The sequence below is a fragment of the Onychostoma macrolepis genome, chromosome 23 (genome assembly GCF_012432095.1).
Source record: "Onychostoma macrolepis isolate SWU-2019 chromosome 23, ASM1243209v1, whole genome shotgun sequence".
Lineage (NCBI taxonomy): Eukaryota > Metazoa > Chordata > Actinopteri > Cypriniformes > Cyprinidae > Onychostoma > Onychostoma macrolepis.
In genome coordinates, this window is record NC_081177.1 from 14780060 (window position 1) to 14798172 (window position 18113).

The window sequence follows — 18113 nt, forward strand, 5'->3', positions numbered from 1 at the left end:
AATAAATAACTTTCTTCTTCATTAACATGTTGTTATCATTAACAAAAAAAACTGTTAAAAAAAGTTTAATTAAAAATAAAACTGAAAAATAGATATTAAATGGGGGAAAAAATTAACTAAACACAATTTTGAAATAAGTTAAATAAAAAAAAAAACTAATTTAATTTGAAGTACTAAAATTACTAAAACTGATAATAAAAATTGATATTTATTTGCATTATAAATATGTATAATATTATAGTAGAAATCTTTTTAGAAATTACAAAATCACAACAAAATGACTAAACTTAAAATGAAAACTGAAAATAAAAAAAAAATAAAAAATGTTATAAACTATAACAGCTATAATATTAAAATAGCACTGCGATACAGTAATGACTTATTATTATTTATTTCTTTTTCTTTTCTTTTTTTTGCATTTTGGTAATGAGAAGTAGAGTTAAAAATTGTGTAGTCAAACTGAAATGAAAATGTCACCATGCAAAAAACCAAATTGTCCTAAAAAAGGACCTTTCTTATGATTTTGAAGTGCAATATGGCCTGGACATGTCCTTGTCAGAAATGACTCTCAGCTAATTGTCTGTGCTCTCTCTCCTTCCTCTCTGACTGTAGTTTGTCTGCAAGAATGATAAGTGCATTCCCTTCTGGTGGAAGTGTGATACTGAGGATGACTGTGGAGACCGCTCAGATGAACCTGCAGATTGCCGTAAGTACAAGAGCTTTAACTGTGAGAGATGCCATGGACGCTCAAACATATATAACATTCTCAAATTATCTGTTCTTGGGTTTTAGCTGAGTTTAAATGCAGACCAGGCCAGTTCCAGTGTGGCACAGGTCTCTGCACCAACCCAGCTTACATCTGTGATGGAGACAACGACTGCCAGGACAACTCTGATGAAGCCAACTGTGGTATGATCCCCAAGCAATTGTGTAGAACTGAAATAATCATCTTTAGGACATTTGCTTAATGAACACTAATTTTTGTCCTCGTTCAGACATCCACGTTTGCCTGCCCAGTCAGTTTAAGTGCTCGCATCCTAGTCGCTGTATCCCTGGAATCTTGCGTTGTAACGGTCAGAACAACTGCGGCCAGGGAGAAGATGAAAAGGACTGTCGTAAGTCTAGTCCTATATCTCTCATTAATTGAAAAATTTTGATATTTACACTATGCATGAGGCTGTTTTCTGATGAGCTGATTGGCTGAGTGTCGTTGTGTTGTCTTGTAGCTGAGGTGACCTGTGCTCCTAACCAGTTCCAGTGTGCCATCACCAAACGCTGTATACCACGAGTCTGGGTGTGCGATAGAGACTACGACTGCGTTGACGAATCCGATGAACCAGCCAACTGCAGTAAGGAAATAAAAACCATCTAAAGCCACTTTTTATCTTAATTTGGTGGTAAATATTGATATTGCCAATGTATTATTTTGACTGCTTTGATTAGACTGCTTTGCTTTTTTTAAATCAGCAAACAAACTGCTGTACTGCTTTTAATGTCATCAGATGACTTTATTCAGAAATTTCTTTAAACGATATATTTAATGTAGTGTTTTTATCTCAAGTTTACTATCTTTATGTATTAGCGGTGAGAGAAAAAATCGATTCTCCAATGCATCGCGATTCTCTCTTCAAGGATTCTTTTTTTTTCCCCCGCATATGGCATGTGTGCGCACTAGAGACGCGACGGGCTTCATTGCACAGAATTTGCGCTGAGAGACACGTGTGCATTGCTTGACAGTGTGTGCTTCCACCCGCCGTGTTTTACTTTAGATATGCTTTCATTTCTGCCGTTTGGAATGCAGTACTATTAGATGCACAAAACTCGCGCACTGACGGACTTTCACGTGTGCTTTGTGTTTGTTTGTCCTGAAGCTCAATTGCAGCTGCGGTTAAATGCACTTGCATTTTTGAATACTTTTATGTGAAATTGATGTAGGCTGCACACAGTCAGTTATGTTTTCAGAGCAGGACAAAACATCTGATATATCGAAATAGATTAACTGTTAAAGCTGCCACTGTCTATGATCTCATCAGTAATAATCAAACAGCAATAATGCTGAGGAAAAAAGAAAAACCCAGTCTGTAAACTTTTGGATACTTAAAGAACACTTGTTTTAAATAAGTAATTTTTTTAAAAAGTAGCCTGCTTATATAATTAAAAATAGAAAGTAAATTTTGCACGAAATAAATTTGATATAAAATTTGTATGAAAATGTAGCCATGTGCAGTAATATTGAAAACTGAGAATGTGACGCATCGTGATATTGAGTTGATAATGATAATCATAATTGAATTGAATCGTGAAACCAGTGAAGATTCACACCCCTATTTTTAAGATGGCATTACTGACACACAGAGATTCCAACTATAAACAAAAAGCATAGAAACTGCAGTTTTGGGTAAAATGTAAAGTTGTAAAGATGTATTTGCACAGCAGAAGAATCAATTGGGGAAAAAATGTAGATCAAGAATCGTTTTGGAATCGGATCGTGACTCTCAGAATCGGAATCGGATCGGATCGTGAAGTGCCTGAAGATTCCCACCCCTATTATGTATATAATTTATTTATCCTGTTTGTCTCCCGCATATATCGACTTATAATTAGGGCTGTCAAATCAATTAATTGCGATTAATCGCATCCAAAATAAGTTTGTTTACATCTTTTTATATATGTGTGTGTGTGTGTGTGTGTGTGTATGTATGTATGTATGTATGTGTGTGTATATGTATGTGTATATATATATGTGTGTGTGTGTGTATATATACATGTGATTTATATTATACATATTTTCCTCACTGTATGTAATATATATAAGTATTTGAACACCCTGCTATTTTGCAAGTTCTCCCACTTAGAAATCATGGAGGGGTCTGAAATTGTCATCGTAGGTGCATGTCCACTGTGAGAGACATAATCTAAAAAAAAAAAATCCAGAAATCACAATGTATGATTTTTTAACTATTTATTTGTATGATACAGCTGCAAATAAGTATTTGAACACCTGTCTATCAGCTAGAATTCTGACCCTCAAAGACCTGTTAGTCTGCCTTTAAAATGTCCACCTCCACTCCATTTGTTATCCTAAATTAGATGCACCTGTTTGAGGTCGTTAGCTGCATAAAGACACCTGTCCACCCCATACAATCAGTAAGAATCCAATTACTAACATGGCCAAGACCAAAGAGCTGTCCAAAGACACTAGAGACAAAATTGTACACCTCCACAAGGCTGGAAAGGGCTACGGGAAATTGCCAAGCAGCTTGGTGAAAAAGGTCCACTGTTGGAGCAATCATTAGAAAATGGAAGAAGCTAAACATGACTGTCAATCTCCTCGGACTGGGGCTCCATGCAAGATCTCACCGTGGGGTCTCAATGATCCTAAGAAAGGTGAGAAATCAGCCCAGAACTACACGGGAGGAGCTGGTCAATGACCTGAAAAGAGCTGGGACCACCGCTTCCAAGGTTACTGTTGGTAATACACTAAGACGCCATGGTTTGAAATCATGCATGGCACGGAAGGTTCCCCTGCTTAAACCAGCACATGTCCAGGCCCGACTTAAGTTTGCCAATGACCATTTGGATGATCCAGAGGAGTCATGGGAGAAAGTCATGTGGTCAGATGAGACCAAAATAGAACTTTTGGTCATAATTCCACTAAACGTGTTTGGAGGAAGAAGAATGATGAGTACCATCCCAAGAACACCATCCCTACTGTGAAGCATGGGGTGGTAGCATCATGCTTTGGGGTGTTTTTCTGCACATGGGACAGGGCGACTGCACTGTATTAAGGAGAGGATGACCGGGGCCATGTATTGCGAGATTTTGGGGAACAACCTCCTTCCCTCAGTTAGAGCATTGAAGATGGGTCGAGGCTGGGTCTTCCAACATGACAATGACCAAGCACACAGCCAGGATAACCAAGGAGTGGCTCTGTAAGAAGCATATCAAGGTTCTGGCGTGGCCTAGCCAGTCTCCAGACCTAAACCCAATAGAGAATCTTTGAGGGAGCTCAAACTGTGTTTCTCAGCGACAGGCCAGAAACCTGACTGATCTAGAGAAGATCTGTGTGGAGGAGTGGGCCAAAATCCCTCCTGCAGTGTGTGCAAACCTACAGGAAACGTTTGACCTCTGTAATTGCAAACAAAGGCTACTGTACCAAATATTAACATTGATTTTCTCAGGTGTTCAAATACTTATTTGCAGCTGTATCATACAAATAAATAGTTAAAAATCATACATTGTGATTTCTGGATTTTTTTTTAGATTATGTCTCTCACAGTGGACATGCACCTACGATGACAATTTCAGACCCCTCCATGATTTCTAAGTGGGAGAACTTGCAAAATAGCAGGGTGTTCAAATACTTATTTTCCTCACTGTATATTTCTCAAATCTATACATGTGAGTGTAAAAATGTACACAGTGCAATCGATTTAACATCACTACTTATATATAATAATAATTTAATAGTTAATAGTTAATAGTTTATTTACCTATTTTTTAACTGATTTTATCTTGTTCTTGCTACAAAAATAGCCTTGGATGATAATATGGCATAAAATAACCAAGTAAATTAAACTGACAGTCCTAATTAAAGCGGTTTGTGTTTTCTGCAGCTCAGATGAAGTGCGGTGTGGATGAGTTCCGTTGTAAGGACTCGGGCCGCTGTATCCCGTCCCGCTGGACATGTGACGGAGAGGACGATTGCGGAGACGGCTCGGATGAACCTAAAGAGGAGTGCGGTGCGACAGCCTTCATTTTCTCTATTTATACCTTTTATTGATTTCAAAATGTTGATACCTCATGGAAGTGTGTACAAATGAATAATTATATTCTGATTATTTAATTTGATAAAAGTGAATAATTAAATTTTTTTCTTGAGGTAGATGAGAGAACATGTGAGCCGTACCAATTCCGCTGTAAGAACAACCGCTGCGTGCCGGGCCGCTGGCAGTGTGACTATGACAATGACTGTGGCGATAACTCAGATGAAGAGAAGTGCGGTATGTATCTCAACCGTCAATGACCTTAGCATTCCTGCTTGCACACCTGAGACTGCATGGATACTCACAGCCAGTTATATAAGTGAATCTAGTGGTTTATTATTATTTGTGACCATCACACATGTCTGTGGGAGGCATTGTGGGTATTTGTCCTATGTCATGACTCACTCACGTTGCTCACTGATGCATCTCACTTCATGTTGTCTCTATTCTTCATTTCACACTGACCCATTGGCTTGACTCAGAGGTAGGTCTCTCCTCCCTCCAAACCACCTACCTATTCCTGGCTCCCTTTCCTTCTCCTCTCTTCTCATCTCCCCTTGATTCCATTCGTGTTTGTGACAGAAGTTGCCAATTGCAGCTTCTGCCCCCTAGTGGAGAAATGATATAGTTCATTTTCCTCCTCGAAATGAAATAGTGAAGCTTCTAGCGGTGAACAATTGTGTTTATACGCTCGGATCTTGAAACTTGAATAAGTTTGATTTGGGTTTGTTTTGTGTTTACTGTGGTTTTGTTGTCTTTAAAATGAAAGTGTTTACAATGATTCTGAACTAATTAGTAGGGTTCCCAACTTCCCATGGTCATATATATAGATATATATAAGATCAACATTATGTGGGAACTCTGAATGTGTTGGTAATATTTCTCACTCTCTAAGCTGACCTATAGACCTTGTCTTGAAATTTGTCCCTTTCTATCCTCCTGTTTTCCTTGTAGTTGTTGTAGTTATTGTGCTGTCTGGTTTTTCTTCAATATTTACATTTGTGTCTCTCTCTCCCTACTAGTGCCACGTCAGTGCTCTGAAAGTGAGTTTTCCTGCACTAACGGCCGTTGTATTGCTGGGAGGTGGAAGTGTGATGGAGATCATGACTGTTCAGATGGATCTGATGAGGTACTGCAGTTCACTGGCCTGCTTCACCATCTCATATAAATTGGGTATAGCCAGTCTATAAACTGCAATAATCAAGGGACCGTTTATTCAAAGCTTAAATGCAATGTTCCTCCATTTACCCGAAATGAAGTTTCTAGCGAACCAAGTGATTCTTCCTGAATTATATGGAAAAATTTGTCTTTAGTTTGAACACACTTCACACATTTTTATTTCTCATGATTTAAAAAACCTTTTGTAGACCAAAATAAACTCTGCATATTAATTTCTTTACAAAGGGAAGCATTTCAAAGGAATGGTTCACCTAAAAATGAAAAATTGCTGAAAATGTACACGCCTTCAGGCCAAGATGTAAATGAGTTTGTTTCTTCATCAGAACAGATTTGGAGAAATTTACATTTTATACATTTACATTGCTCAGCAGTGGATCATCTTCAGTGAATGGGTGCCATCAGAATGAGTGTGCAAGCAGCTGAATCCATGTTTAAGACATTTGTAACTGTTGCTTCCAGCTAAGAAGCAACAGTTACAAGCTAGCTAGTTGTTTTTGTGGTTACTACTAGGGGTGCAACGGATCGTAGATGATCCGTGATCCGTACGGACCAGTCCCCACGGATCGGCACGCATGTGATTCGCGGATTAACTGTTAAGTTTAACCATCATAGAGTGAAAGTTTATCATTTGCACGTTTTGTCTTGCCAATTTACACATTAAAGCAATTTCAGACCTTACAGATGAAGGAGAAGTCGAATCTGTACTTGCACACCGTTTTCTGTGCTCAGCCACTGCCACACACACTGAAGCGTGCGCACGCAGAGAGAGAGAGAGAAAGAGGCGCGTTTCAGACAACACCTCAAACGGATGGATACATATACACAAAGTTATGTTAAAATACCCGTTTTGCCAAGTACTCTGGTAAACACAGTCGATTATGTCTTAAGTTAACACACACATCTGAGAAAGAAACTGGATGTGTGTCAGTATTAAGTCCGTGCATTTAGTCTTAAAGAGACAGCAGCCTAGAAATGCCTGCTTCTGTCTGCTGATCAAACAACACAACAGCTTTAACAAAGATTAATCTGTATTTAACTTATGCAGTAAGCATTATTGTTGTTTAACACTTAATTTTTACATTTCTGCACCTGAATACTACTGTTACTGTCTTTATTTATAATTTTTTTGTAGGCTGTTCTTCTATGCTTGTAATTTGTGTAATTGTTCGTGTTTTATTACTGACTTTAGTAGTTAAGCTAGTAGTTTCTGCTGGGGTATAGAAGTACTTAAAGTAAGCTTTTAGTAATTAATGAAAAGCAAACTTTTTTTTTTGCTGATCCGATCCGTGACTCAAAATCCGTAGTATGATCCGAACCATGAGTTTTGCAATCTGTTGCACCACTGGTTACTACATACAGTAAGTCAATTTGTGACACTCAGTACTTTATTGTAATATTACATATTAAACTCAGTACATATATTATTGTGTCTCTCAGCATGGCTGTGATCTGAAGTGTGAGGAAGATCAATTCCAGTGTAAGAATGGTCACTGTATTCCGCTTCGCTGGCGCTGTGACGCTGATGCTGACTGCATTGATGGCAGTGATGAAGAGATTTGTGATATTTCTGGTGAGTATGCATGTCTGCATCTTTCTGAAATGGGCTTATTTATGTGTCAAATGTCCTTTTTAAAATACAATCTCATGTATCTCACTTTTTATTTATTTATTTATTATTTTTCCTCTCTCTTTCAGTGGCACGGCACTGCCCCCATGATGAGTTCCAGTGTAATAACACTCTGTGTAAGCCGCTGTCCTGGAAGTGTGATGGGGAGGATGACTGTGGAGATAACTCTGATGAGAACCCTGAAGAATGCAGTAAGAACTCACACACACACACAGTTGAATTGTAATAAAAATGATCCGCGTCAATGACAAATATTTACAATACATTTGCAGTGTTTTGTTGGTGATGAATAGAAAAATAACATTAAAACATGGCAAGCTCAAAATGTAAACTTCTTCCTTTCTATAATTCAGGAAGCTTCCAGTGCCCACCTACTAGAAATTTCCGTTGTCGGAATAATCGCGTATGTCTCTGGAGTGGCAAGCGCTGTGATGGTGTGGACAACTGCGGAGACAATTCAGATGAGACCAACTGTGGTGAGTCTTTTGCTCTGACATGCCTCAATGATTTTATGTCAGACTCACTGAGTGTTTTCATGACCTGTTTGACATGGTTCATGTTTATATAGGAGACCACACATCCACATGCGATAAAGACCATTTCAAGTGCAGCAATGGCAAATGCATCAGTGCCAACCTGCGGTGCAACTTCTTTAATGACTGTGAAGATTACGGATCAGATGAGATTGGCTGCAAGACAGGTAAGATGCTGCCATCTGTATAGTACAGTAATGTGCAGGAATCCCATGATCATTGAGAACCATATAAAGGAATTGTAATTAAAAAATATTTCTTGGTGAAAAAATAATTAGCAAAATTTATCAAAAAATTTGCTAAACCCTAAAATTTAATGGGGGAAAAAAAACGTACACCTTCCAAGTCGTAAAAATCCATTGGTGTCATATAGGGCTGGGTAATATGAGCAAAAATCTCGGTATTTTTTTTTGGCTGATTTGCGGTATATCTCGTAACGCTTGTCACATGTTTAGAACAAATTGTATTCTGCACTTTCTCCGCAGCAATTCAGTCTGTGTCCTCCCTAGATATTTTTTCAGATGTGCTCGTATCAAACTACTGTGTATCAATATTAATGGCATTGCTTCATACCGTATCGCTTATAAAAAAAGATATATCAATATATCGTACAAACTCGATATACCGCCCTGCCCTAGTGTCATATAAAATGTATTAATCTCAAATTGACAATGAAATTCTATTTTTGAGTATTTTAATTAACACATTTCACCATCTACTTTTAATAGTTTGTCATAATGCCAGAGTCAGTCTTTGTGGATAAAATCCGCTTTGATTTTATAGTTTGATATTTAGAAAGGGCTCTTAAATCCAGATTGAATTGACTTCATGTGTCTGTCTGTGTGTTTATAGACACAATGCTGAACGACTGTAAGAGTAACAAATCTCTATGTGGAGATGGCGATGAGGCTCACTGCGTTTCCAACGGCACAGACACATTCTGCTCCTGCAAACAGGGTTTCCAGAGCGTTGGACACAACACCTGTGAAGGTACATGGTCTGCCATCTTAAAAAGCAGTGCCATCACGACTTTCTTTTAATGTCAGTGAAGGTTACAGTGTCACCACCTGCAATGTGCAAATCAACATTTGGTAAATTGTTGTGTTCTCTTTTTTTAGATAAGAATGAGTGCAAGCAGTTCGGTGTGTGTTCTCACATATGTAACAACACCAAGGGCTCCCACAAGTGCAGCTGCCACAAATACTTCACCAGGATTAACAACACATGCAAGGCTGACAGTATGTGCTGATTTTATTCTTTAAATCACTTTGTCTTAAGAGTTGTGCATCCTCTCCAATGGATTCACCTATCAAAAACTTTTTTTGTGTCCATCTGCAGGTCAGAACATTAGTAAACAGGTCCTCTACATTGCGGATGATAACGAGATCCGCAGTCTAAATCTTGATATGCGCAAGTGGGTTTATGAGCAGACATTCCAGGGCGATGCCAATGTGCGCATCGATGCCATGGACTTGCACGTCAAAACCAACCGCCTTTTCTGGACCAATTGGCACACGTCTGGCATTTCCTGCTTCCAGCTGCCCTCTCCATCCTCGCCATCAGGTCCTACGTCTAACTCTCACCGCAACACGAGGCAGAGTGAGGGCAGTGTCACCAACCTCGATGTAAGTCAAGACATTCAGTGTTGAATATTGAGCTTCATGCTTTGCGATACCTTTTCTGAATTTTCCCTGTCTCCTCTTTAGATTCCAGGTTTGAAGATGCCACGTGGAATCGCAGTAGACTGGGTGGCTGGTAACCTCTACTGGACCGATTCAGGACGTGATGTGATCGAGGTTGCTCAGATTTCAGGCCAGCACAGGAAGACGCTGATTTCTGGCATGATTGATGAGCCTTATGCCATTGTAGTGGATCCTCAGAGAGGGTAAGAAGCGTTAACTGTACTGTATGTTTTGTTAATTCTACAGTAGAATCGCTTCAAATAGATCATTTTTGTTTCATATATCAGAACCATGTACTGGACTGATTGGGGGAATCATCCAAAGATTGAGACGGCAGCCATGGATGGGACACTCAGACAAATCCTGGTCCATGAGAACATCCAATGGCCTACAGGTCTTACCAGCGCAATTCTGCTTTTAACCATCCGTATCCATGAAATTAGTTCACTGTATTCAAATTAAATCTGTGTTAATGCATACATCTTTTTTTAAAACAGGTCTTGCAGTGGACTACTTCAATGAGCGTCTGTACTGGGCAGATGTCAAACTCTCTATGATTGGCAGTGTGCGTCTGGATGGCTCTGACCCTGTTGTGGCTGTATCCAACATCAAAAACAGTTCAGTAATGCTATTATGCTCTGGGATTAAAGCTCATCCTTGACTGTATCTGATAAAATGTATATTTAGCTGTAAAATAATATACACCACCGTTCAAACGTTTGTTTTTTTTAAATACTCACAAAGGCTACCATTTATATGGTTAAAAAAAACTGTACAAAACAGTAATATTGTAAACATTAATCAGCTTCTCTTAATTTCTTACAGATCTCCTCCACCCCTTCAGCATTGATATCTTTGAGGATTACATTTATGGTGTTACCTACACCAATAACTTTGTCTTCCGGGTTAACAAGTTTGGCAAAGGTCAGGCGGAGAATCTGACCACTGGCATCAACCACGCAACTGACATAGTCCTATATCACCGCTACAAACAGCCTGAGAGTGAGTGTCTGTGTGATTTGGACACATTATTTAGGGTCTGACTGCGAATATGAGTGTTTTTTTTCTGCGATCTAATAGGTGGGGTTTTTTTGTTTGTTTTTTTTTTGTTTGTTTTTTTACAGTGACTAACCCATGTGATAGGAAGAAGTGTGAATGGTTGTGTTTACTCAGTCCCAGTGGGCCAGTGTGCACCTGCCCTAATGACCACATCCCTGACAACGGTACCTGTACGGAGGTGCCACCAGCGACCCAGTCCCCCTTCAGTAAGACCCTGATTTAACAGTATATCCTAATTCATTTTATACCACAGCCAGAACAATGCTGAAGCTACTTATTATACTGAAATATAGAAGAAAAAAACATTTTACATGGTAAATATTGTGTATATGCATATTTTTGACCTTGATTGAATGCATTGATGATATTAAAATATTTTTTTCTGATACTTCATGAGCATAAATTAATTTCTTAGGCATTTCTCAACATGATTAAAGTATAAAACTTATGTTCATTCAGACAAGTCATCTTTAACATGTTTTTCTTTTAGCTCCTACATGTAATGTTCAGTGCCAGAATGGTGGCAGCTGTTTCCTCAAAGCATGGAACCAGCCCAAATGTCGCTGCCCCACCAGTTACAGTGGAGAACGCTGTGAAATCAACCAGTGCAGAGACTACTGTCAGAATGGAGGAACCTGCTCCCCGTCACGCACAGGTACACACACACACACACACACACACACACACTCACAGACACATTGTGCCTTTGTGGCCAGGATTCTGCACCTTTATCTTTAGAGATACATCAGCAACACTTTGTTTCCTCTCTTCAGGTGCTCCCACCTGCCGCTGTCAGACTGGCTTTACTGGCCCCAAATGTAACCTGCATGTTTGCAACAACTACTGCCAGAATGGGGGCAACTGTACTGTCAACCAGGGCAACCAGCCAACCTGCCGTTGTCCAAAGGACTTCTTGGGTGACCAGTGCCAGTACAGTGAGTTTAACTGCTTGTCACTTTAAATAGAGGGTTCAGTCTTTTCTAAAATCTCCATTGTCTTAATGTTTTTTTTATTAGCTATTGCATCCAAACAGAAGTCTTACTAATAAATGAAACAAAGTCAAATAAGTACCGGAAATCAATCTGTGCAGGTCATTGTGAGGACTTCTGTAAGAATGGAGGTACTTGTATGGAGATGATGAACGGCACTAAACATTGCCAGTGTTCCGAGTCATACTTTGGTCCACAATGTGAGCTGAACAAGTGTGAATACTGTGGTACGGGCAAGTGTGAAGTGCAAGGCAGCGGGATAACATGCAAGTATGTACCAGCACATTCAACTCTCTGGGCTTTCATAGTCTTCCAACATTAAGCATAGTCTTCCAACAAGTAGCTTGTTAGAAATAAGGAGTCGTATAAATATGGATCAGTTGTGTGCTGTTTATGTGGGTGCTATGATAATTTATGTTCTTCTGTGTAGATGCGCTAATAACATCCAGCGGCCTACGTGCTACACCTGTGATGACTTCTGCATTGAGGGCCAGTGCTCTGTAGACCCTCATACTATGCTGCCACAGTGCAGGTAAAGTGAACAGAACTGTATAAAAGAAATTGCTTTTATGTTCTTGCAAATGTTTTGTTGGCAAAAGTAAAAGAAAAACACCAATAGATAAAATCCACATAAAATGGACAATTAGACTGCAAATAGAATATATAAAATAGAAAACAAAAATAGGCCTAGTACTGAACCTTGTGGTACCCCAGATAAAAGATAATCCACCTAAATGTCCTGAGTTCTGTACTTGAGATAGCTGACAAACCTGTCTGTTGTATGATCTTAAAAACCTGTATAAGGATTGCCAGTAATGTAAAGTGTGTGTGTGTGTGTGTGTGTGTTATGTAGGTGTCACACGGGCTGGTCAGGTTTCCGCTGTGACCTCAATGTCGCCCCTGTTCAAAACTCAGACCCTGGAAGTAAGTGCCAGCATTTCTTTACATCTCTCAGATTCATATCCATTTTAGTTTGGCAAGATAAACAAAAGAAGCTTCGCATTGGCAAAGCTTTTTTGTATGCCTGTTGCTATAAAGAAATCTGGGCAATAATATAATAATAATCTGGGCAATAGTATAATATAATGCATATTGTTTATTTGTGTAGATACTCCGTCAGTGGTCATCCCAGTGATGTTACTGCTCTTACTTGCACTGTTAGTGGTTGGTGCCATCTTGTGGTACAAGAAGAGAATGCGTGGGTAAGTACATATAACAATTTCAGTGTGTACAAAGGAACTCAGAGACACTCCAGGGCTATAGCCAAAATTATTTTGTGTATTGGTCAGACTTTTTGTTTCCTGTCATCTTCCTCATTTTGCTGTAGAGCAGGGGTCTTTGACTTTCAGTTCAAGGGCCTTAGTTTTGTGATAGACCTTATATAATAGTTATAAGTATTATTTTTATATATATATATATATATAATTTATTTGTTTGACTGAAGGAAATAATTGTACATAATTATTTTGTATGATAAGGGTATGATTATATTATACATTTTTAAATATTTGTTTGATTAAAGGAGATATTTTACATGAAATTATGATTTTTTTTTTACATTTTTTTTTTTTATTTTATAATTGTAATTCTACATTGATTTTAATTATCATGTTATAAAATGTATTTTTGTTGAATACATATTTTTTCTACAAAATTTAGTCTAAAGGCCGGGATTTAGTCTAAAGTTGGCGAGCCCGATTCAACGTGTTGAATCAACGTCGGGGCCATCAGCGAGAGTGAGAACTCTGATTGGATGTTCAGTTTAGCGAACGAGTTAAAGCAACAGTGATGAAGACGAGCAAATAAATAAAAGTTGCACAGACAGAAGGCTGTTCTAATGTTACGTGATCTTGCCAAAGCATCCCAATATGCAAATATTTTCATAGCAACATGAGCTGCTTAAAATTAAGATAGTTATTAACATAACTGGTATTCAAAATGGTAAGAAAGCGCTGCTTTGTTTACGTTTAGTATATCTGCATACATCTCTGTTTCGGTTTCTCCTTTTGAATGAGGAATATATACAGTTGATAACTTCTGATATAGACAGTTAATTCCTTTCACACAGGCAGAGAGAATGCATGTGTTAGTTTGCAGTCGGCTGTAGCCTGTGCAGTGTTTTGAAGCGCAGCTTTTTGGTCCAGACACTGCCAACGCAAGGCGACGACACCGTTGGCTTTTGTCGCTGCTAATTCTTTGAAGTCTGCTTGGTATGTCCCGGCCTTAAGCTCATACGATAATTAGCAGACCCACTTCAGTACCCTGTTTGAATACCCCTGCTTTAGAGCATTAATTCCTCCTCATTCCGCTTTAATTTAACACTAAACTCAATTTCCAACTCTCTCACTTTCTCTCTCTGTGGTTAAACTGCATCTTTCTGTCTCTCAGGTCTGTGAGGCGGGGCAAGCCCAGCTCCAGATGTTCGCGGTAACTCTGACTCTATAACAGCAGGGTCCCATCCTAGTCCATCCTCTCCTCTCTTCCTCCCCATCATCATACTCTACCTCTCTTTCTCCCTGCTTCTCCTGCCTGATCCTGTGCTGTTACTGTGGTATTCCTGTGGTTTTTACCAGTTTCAACACAGGGATCTATTGACGACAGCTAAAATAGATCAACTGGTTGGTGCAAGACGCAGCACTGGGCTGCGTCCTGTCCCTCTCACTCCTCCTCGCGCCATCCTGTAGACGTGTGTCCGTTTTATATGTCTGTGAGAGCAGTGTCGCTGTGCTTGAAGTGTTTGGCTCCTCATTGACCGTAGTGGACCATGTCTTGTGGATATCCAGCTTTCTCTAAGACCCTGCAGAGTTGCTCACTCTGGCTGGCAGTCTCCACCTGAAAGCACATGGATGGTTCCTCAAAGTGTCATGGCTCCTTGCACTTGTGTTTATATGGCAGGAGAGACCCTGGTCGATGTAGCTGTGTGTCTGTGTTTGTGAGTTGCTTGGAGATAGGCTACTTTGTGTGTGTGAGTGTAACTTCCTGTGCCTTGGCTCAGCCTGCAGAGGTGTGTTGCGAAGAAGCTTGGACAAAGATGTAACTGCTTACTGGTGTTTGTGTCCGCAGCGCTAAAGGATTCCAGCACCAGAGGATGACCAACGGAGCCATGAACGTTGAGATCGGGAACCCAGCATACAAGATTTACGAAGGAGAGCCTGACGATGACGCAGGGGAGCTGCTGGACTCTGAGTTCACTCTGGATCCAGATAAGGTGACACTTTTATATTATTCTCCAACCCCCTGGTAGGGGTCTTAAGTAGATTTTTGTCATTTTAATTTTTTTTAGAATATTATTTACTGTAATAAATAATAATATATTATTTATTATTATAAATATAGTATATTTTAAATTGTATAATTTGTAATTATTAGTTTCAGTTGAAATGTTCTTTGTGCTAAAATGTTTAATATTAAATTATAAAATAATTTAATGTTTTGTTTAATATATGAATGGCAAATGGATTTAAATGAATGCATATACAACAAACTAAATGAGGTGAATCCAGTAGTAAATGAAAGAAGTAATTACTGTTTTGAAAATAGATATAGCCAGGTTGTATGTACAAGATGCTGAATTGGACATTCAAGAGACACTCATTCATATTTATTTTAAAAGGGAGGAAAAACCAGTTTGTGACTTATGTAAGAATATTTTGAGTGTTAAACGTATTTTAATAGAACGTCCAATTTTAAATGATATATCCATTGTTGCTGATATGGCGTTAAAACATAAATAAATAAATTTATATAATATGTTTTATATAAAATATTTTAATATAATATATTTATAGTTTATAATTATTGTCTAATATCATTAAAATCAAAATGACAATATTACACAATTATAATTTATAATATATTTTATATGTTAATATTATTTTATATTCAATTATACACAATTTTTATTGTTGTTGTATTTAGTTATTATTCTTGGTTGATTTATGTAGATCAGTGTGGGTGTGTAAAAAATTAAAATAAAATAATAATAATAATAAATGTATGTATGTATGTATGTATATATTTCAACCAAAACTTTAAATAAAATCATAATGGATTGAAATCAGAATAATAATTTAAATAGTTTTTAAAAATATTTTTCTATTTTAGAAAATAAATATATGATCATATATTAAACTTTTTAATTATTAATTTGGTAAAAGAAAATATTTTACATAATTTTGTTTAATTTTATTTCACTTTTCAGTGTAAAAGTTTGTCTTGAATATCCATTTTTCATACTGTATATTATAATGTTGGTATTGCATAAATTCACTTAGTTTTTAGTTTATTTTTAATATAATAATAGAATATCTAAATTTTTAATAATTTAGAATTTTAATATCAGCCATTGATCTTTTATGGGCCATAAAAATAATCATCAGCTTATCTGTATCTGTGTCTCTCTTGCAGCCCACAAACTTCACCAACCCCGTATACGCCACTCTCTACATGGGCGCCCACAACAGCCGTAACTCTCTGGCCAGCACAGACGAGAAGAAAGAGCTGCTGTCTGCAGGAGACGACGACATGGGAGACCCGCTGGCGTAGAGTCACAGCCGGACGCCCACCCTCACGCAGACCGTTATGCCTTTACATGTCAGAGGAAAAGCAACAAGAGCAGGAACACTGTACAAAATGTAAAAAAAAACACACAAAAAACACAAAAAATGAAGGACACTTTTGTATGTGATCGCAGTATTATATTTTATTCTTCGAGAAATCCTTCTGGTCAACAAAAGAAAGCATTTTCTATACATTTTTTTTTTTTTCTTTCCTTTCCCTTTTTTTCTTTTTCAGACGTTTGCATACCTAATTTCTCACCCTTCCCCTCCATTTAGCCACTACCTCTGTGCTCAACAAGATGCCAACAACAATATGGGAAAGCTTTTTTTTTTTTTTTGGTTTTAATTTTATTTTTGTATGAATTGTATAGAGATCAATGTTTCTTTTAGGAAAAGCAAAATTGCCAAGTGTTGCTAATGAAATGTAAGGGAGGGGGGCACGGCCGACTGAATGATACTGATGCTGACTCGGCCCGTGTGTGATTTCAGATGGCTGAGAATGAATTTGCGTGTGTGAGTGTTGCGAGACGTGGACGAGTCAGCATCGCTTTTATTTCTATACTGTTATCTCAGAGAACAACGCTTACGATGATTGTCATACTCCTTGCACAGATTGATTTTATATATATTTACATATATAATTAACAAAGTGTCTTGACAAATATACCCAGGAATACAAGCAGACACCCGTACGAATAGCAGTATAACTGTCTTTGTTTTAGCTTTGGTTTTTTAAACGGATGAAAAGATGTGGATTGAATGAACGAGTGTGTGAATCCAAACGGATGGTAAATGTGAGGACATTCCAGAACTGTTTCCAGGGTATCAGTGGCCTTGGTGTGTACGCAAGCGGTACGTCCAAAGGATGCAGGCCTCATCTGACGCCATGTCTTCCAGTACGCCGGAAACAGCCAGGAGAAATAATTGTCGGTGTGGCTTCGACAGAACTGTTCCATACCACTTCAGTGGGAGCTGTATGTCACTTTTAGTTCACTAGTTTTGTGTCTTATGGACTTTATGCTCAGTGTAAGTGCATTCCTGTGAGGTTTGTGTGGATCCAGTAATAACGCACTGCCTTGCTGCTACTCTTCCCATCATTCTCATCTGCCTGACCTGTAGAGAGACTCGGCCCACCGTGCTTGTGGCCGAGCGTCCACTGCTTCTAATGGAGGTAACCCGTGCGCCATAGGCTAATGCATGGATCCAACAGCGCAAAAAAGACTAGCGTCGGCTCAACAGATACATGTTAACAGTATTCATCCGAGCATCTGGACTTAACGTAAAGTGTCTGCTCTGTTTACGATCAAATGTAATTTAGCACGGCCCTCGGTGGCCTTTTACTGTCACAGATGACTAGTATCACAACCCTGCAACCGTTTCTGTAGTTTTGTTGGTTCATTTGTTTTTGTTTTTTTTTTGTTGGTTTTTTTATATACAAAATAATTAAACTGCTTTTTATAGTAGAAATGCATGGTGGCTCAGCCCTTCTTTTGGAGAGACAGAGTGATGTTCGTTTCTTTTGTTTCCAGCTGGAGATCTTCATGAATCACAGACAATAACACTTATATTAAAAATAAAAATGTGTACATAACAAAAATAGAAGTGGTTTCTGGATCGGTGCTCTGCTGTAGCTTGGTAATGGGTACAATTGGTAAGTTTAGAAACCGTTTTCCCAATAGAGTCCATAAGTCAAAGGTCAGATTCTCCAGGAATGATGGA

The 18113-nt window shown here is 38.4% G+C and overlaps 1 protein-coding gene across 1 annotated transcript in view; it reads left to right on the forward strand.

The window, feature by feature from the left end:
• Positions 1-17865, forward strand: part of lrp1ab (low density lipoprotein receptor-related protein 1Ab) — a 130764-nt gene extending 112899 nt beyond the window's left edge. Inside the window, exons 63-89 of the mRNA XM_058762889.1 lie at positions 613-706; positions 793-909; positions 996-1115; positions 1227-1349; positions 4617-4742; positions 4887-5003; positions 5789-5895; positions 7383-7515; positions 7641-7763; positions 7926-8048; positions 8141-8272; positions 8958-9095; positions 9224-9343; positions 9444-9730; positions 9812-9990; positions 10075-10181; positions 10285-10404; positions 10613-10789; positions 10912-11052; positions 11337-11501; positions 11620-11781; positions 11937-12105; positions 12266-12367; positions 12689-12759; positions 12944-13037; positions 14899-15043; positions 16243-17865. Coding sequence (XP_058618872.1) covers positions 613-706; positions 793-909; positions 996-1115; positions 1227-1349; positions 4617-4742; positions 4887-5003; positions 5789-5895; positions 7383-7515; positions 7641-7763; positions 7926-8048; positions 8141-8272; positions 8958-9095; positions 9224-9343; positions 9444-9730; positions 9812-9990; positions 10075-10181; positions 10285-10404; positions 10613-10789; positions 10912-11052; positions 11337-11501; positions 11620-11781; positions 11937-12105; positions 12266-12367; positions 12689-12759; positions 12944-13037; positions 14899-15043; positions 16243-16380 — 3630 coding nt within the window. The 3' untranslated portion in view covers positions 16381-17865. The remainder of the gene's footprint in view (positions 1-612; positions 707-792; positions 910-995; positions 1116-1226; positions 1350-4616; positions 4743-4886; positions 5004-5788; positions 5896-7382; positions 7516-7640; positions 7764-7925; positions 8049-8140; positions 8273-8957; positions 9096-9223; positions 9344-9443; positions 9731-9811; positions 9991-10074; positions 10182-10284; positions 10405-10612; positions 10790-10911; positions 11053-11336; positions 11502-11619; positions 11782-11936; positions 12106-12265; positions 12368-12688; positions 12760-12943; positions 13038-14898; positions 15044-16242) is intronic.
• Positions 17866-18113: the final 248 nt, after the last annotated feature.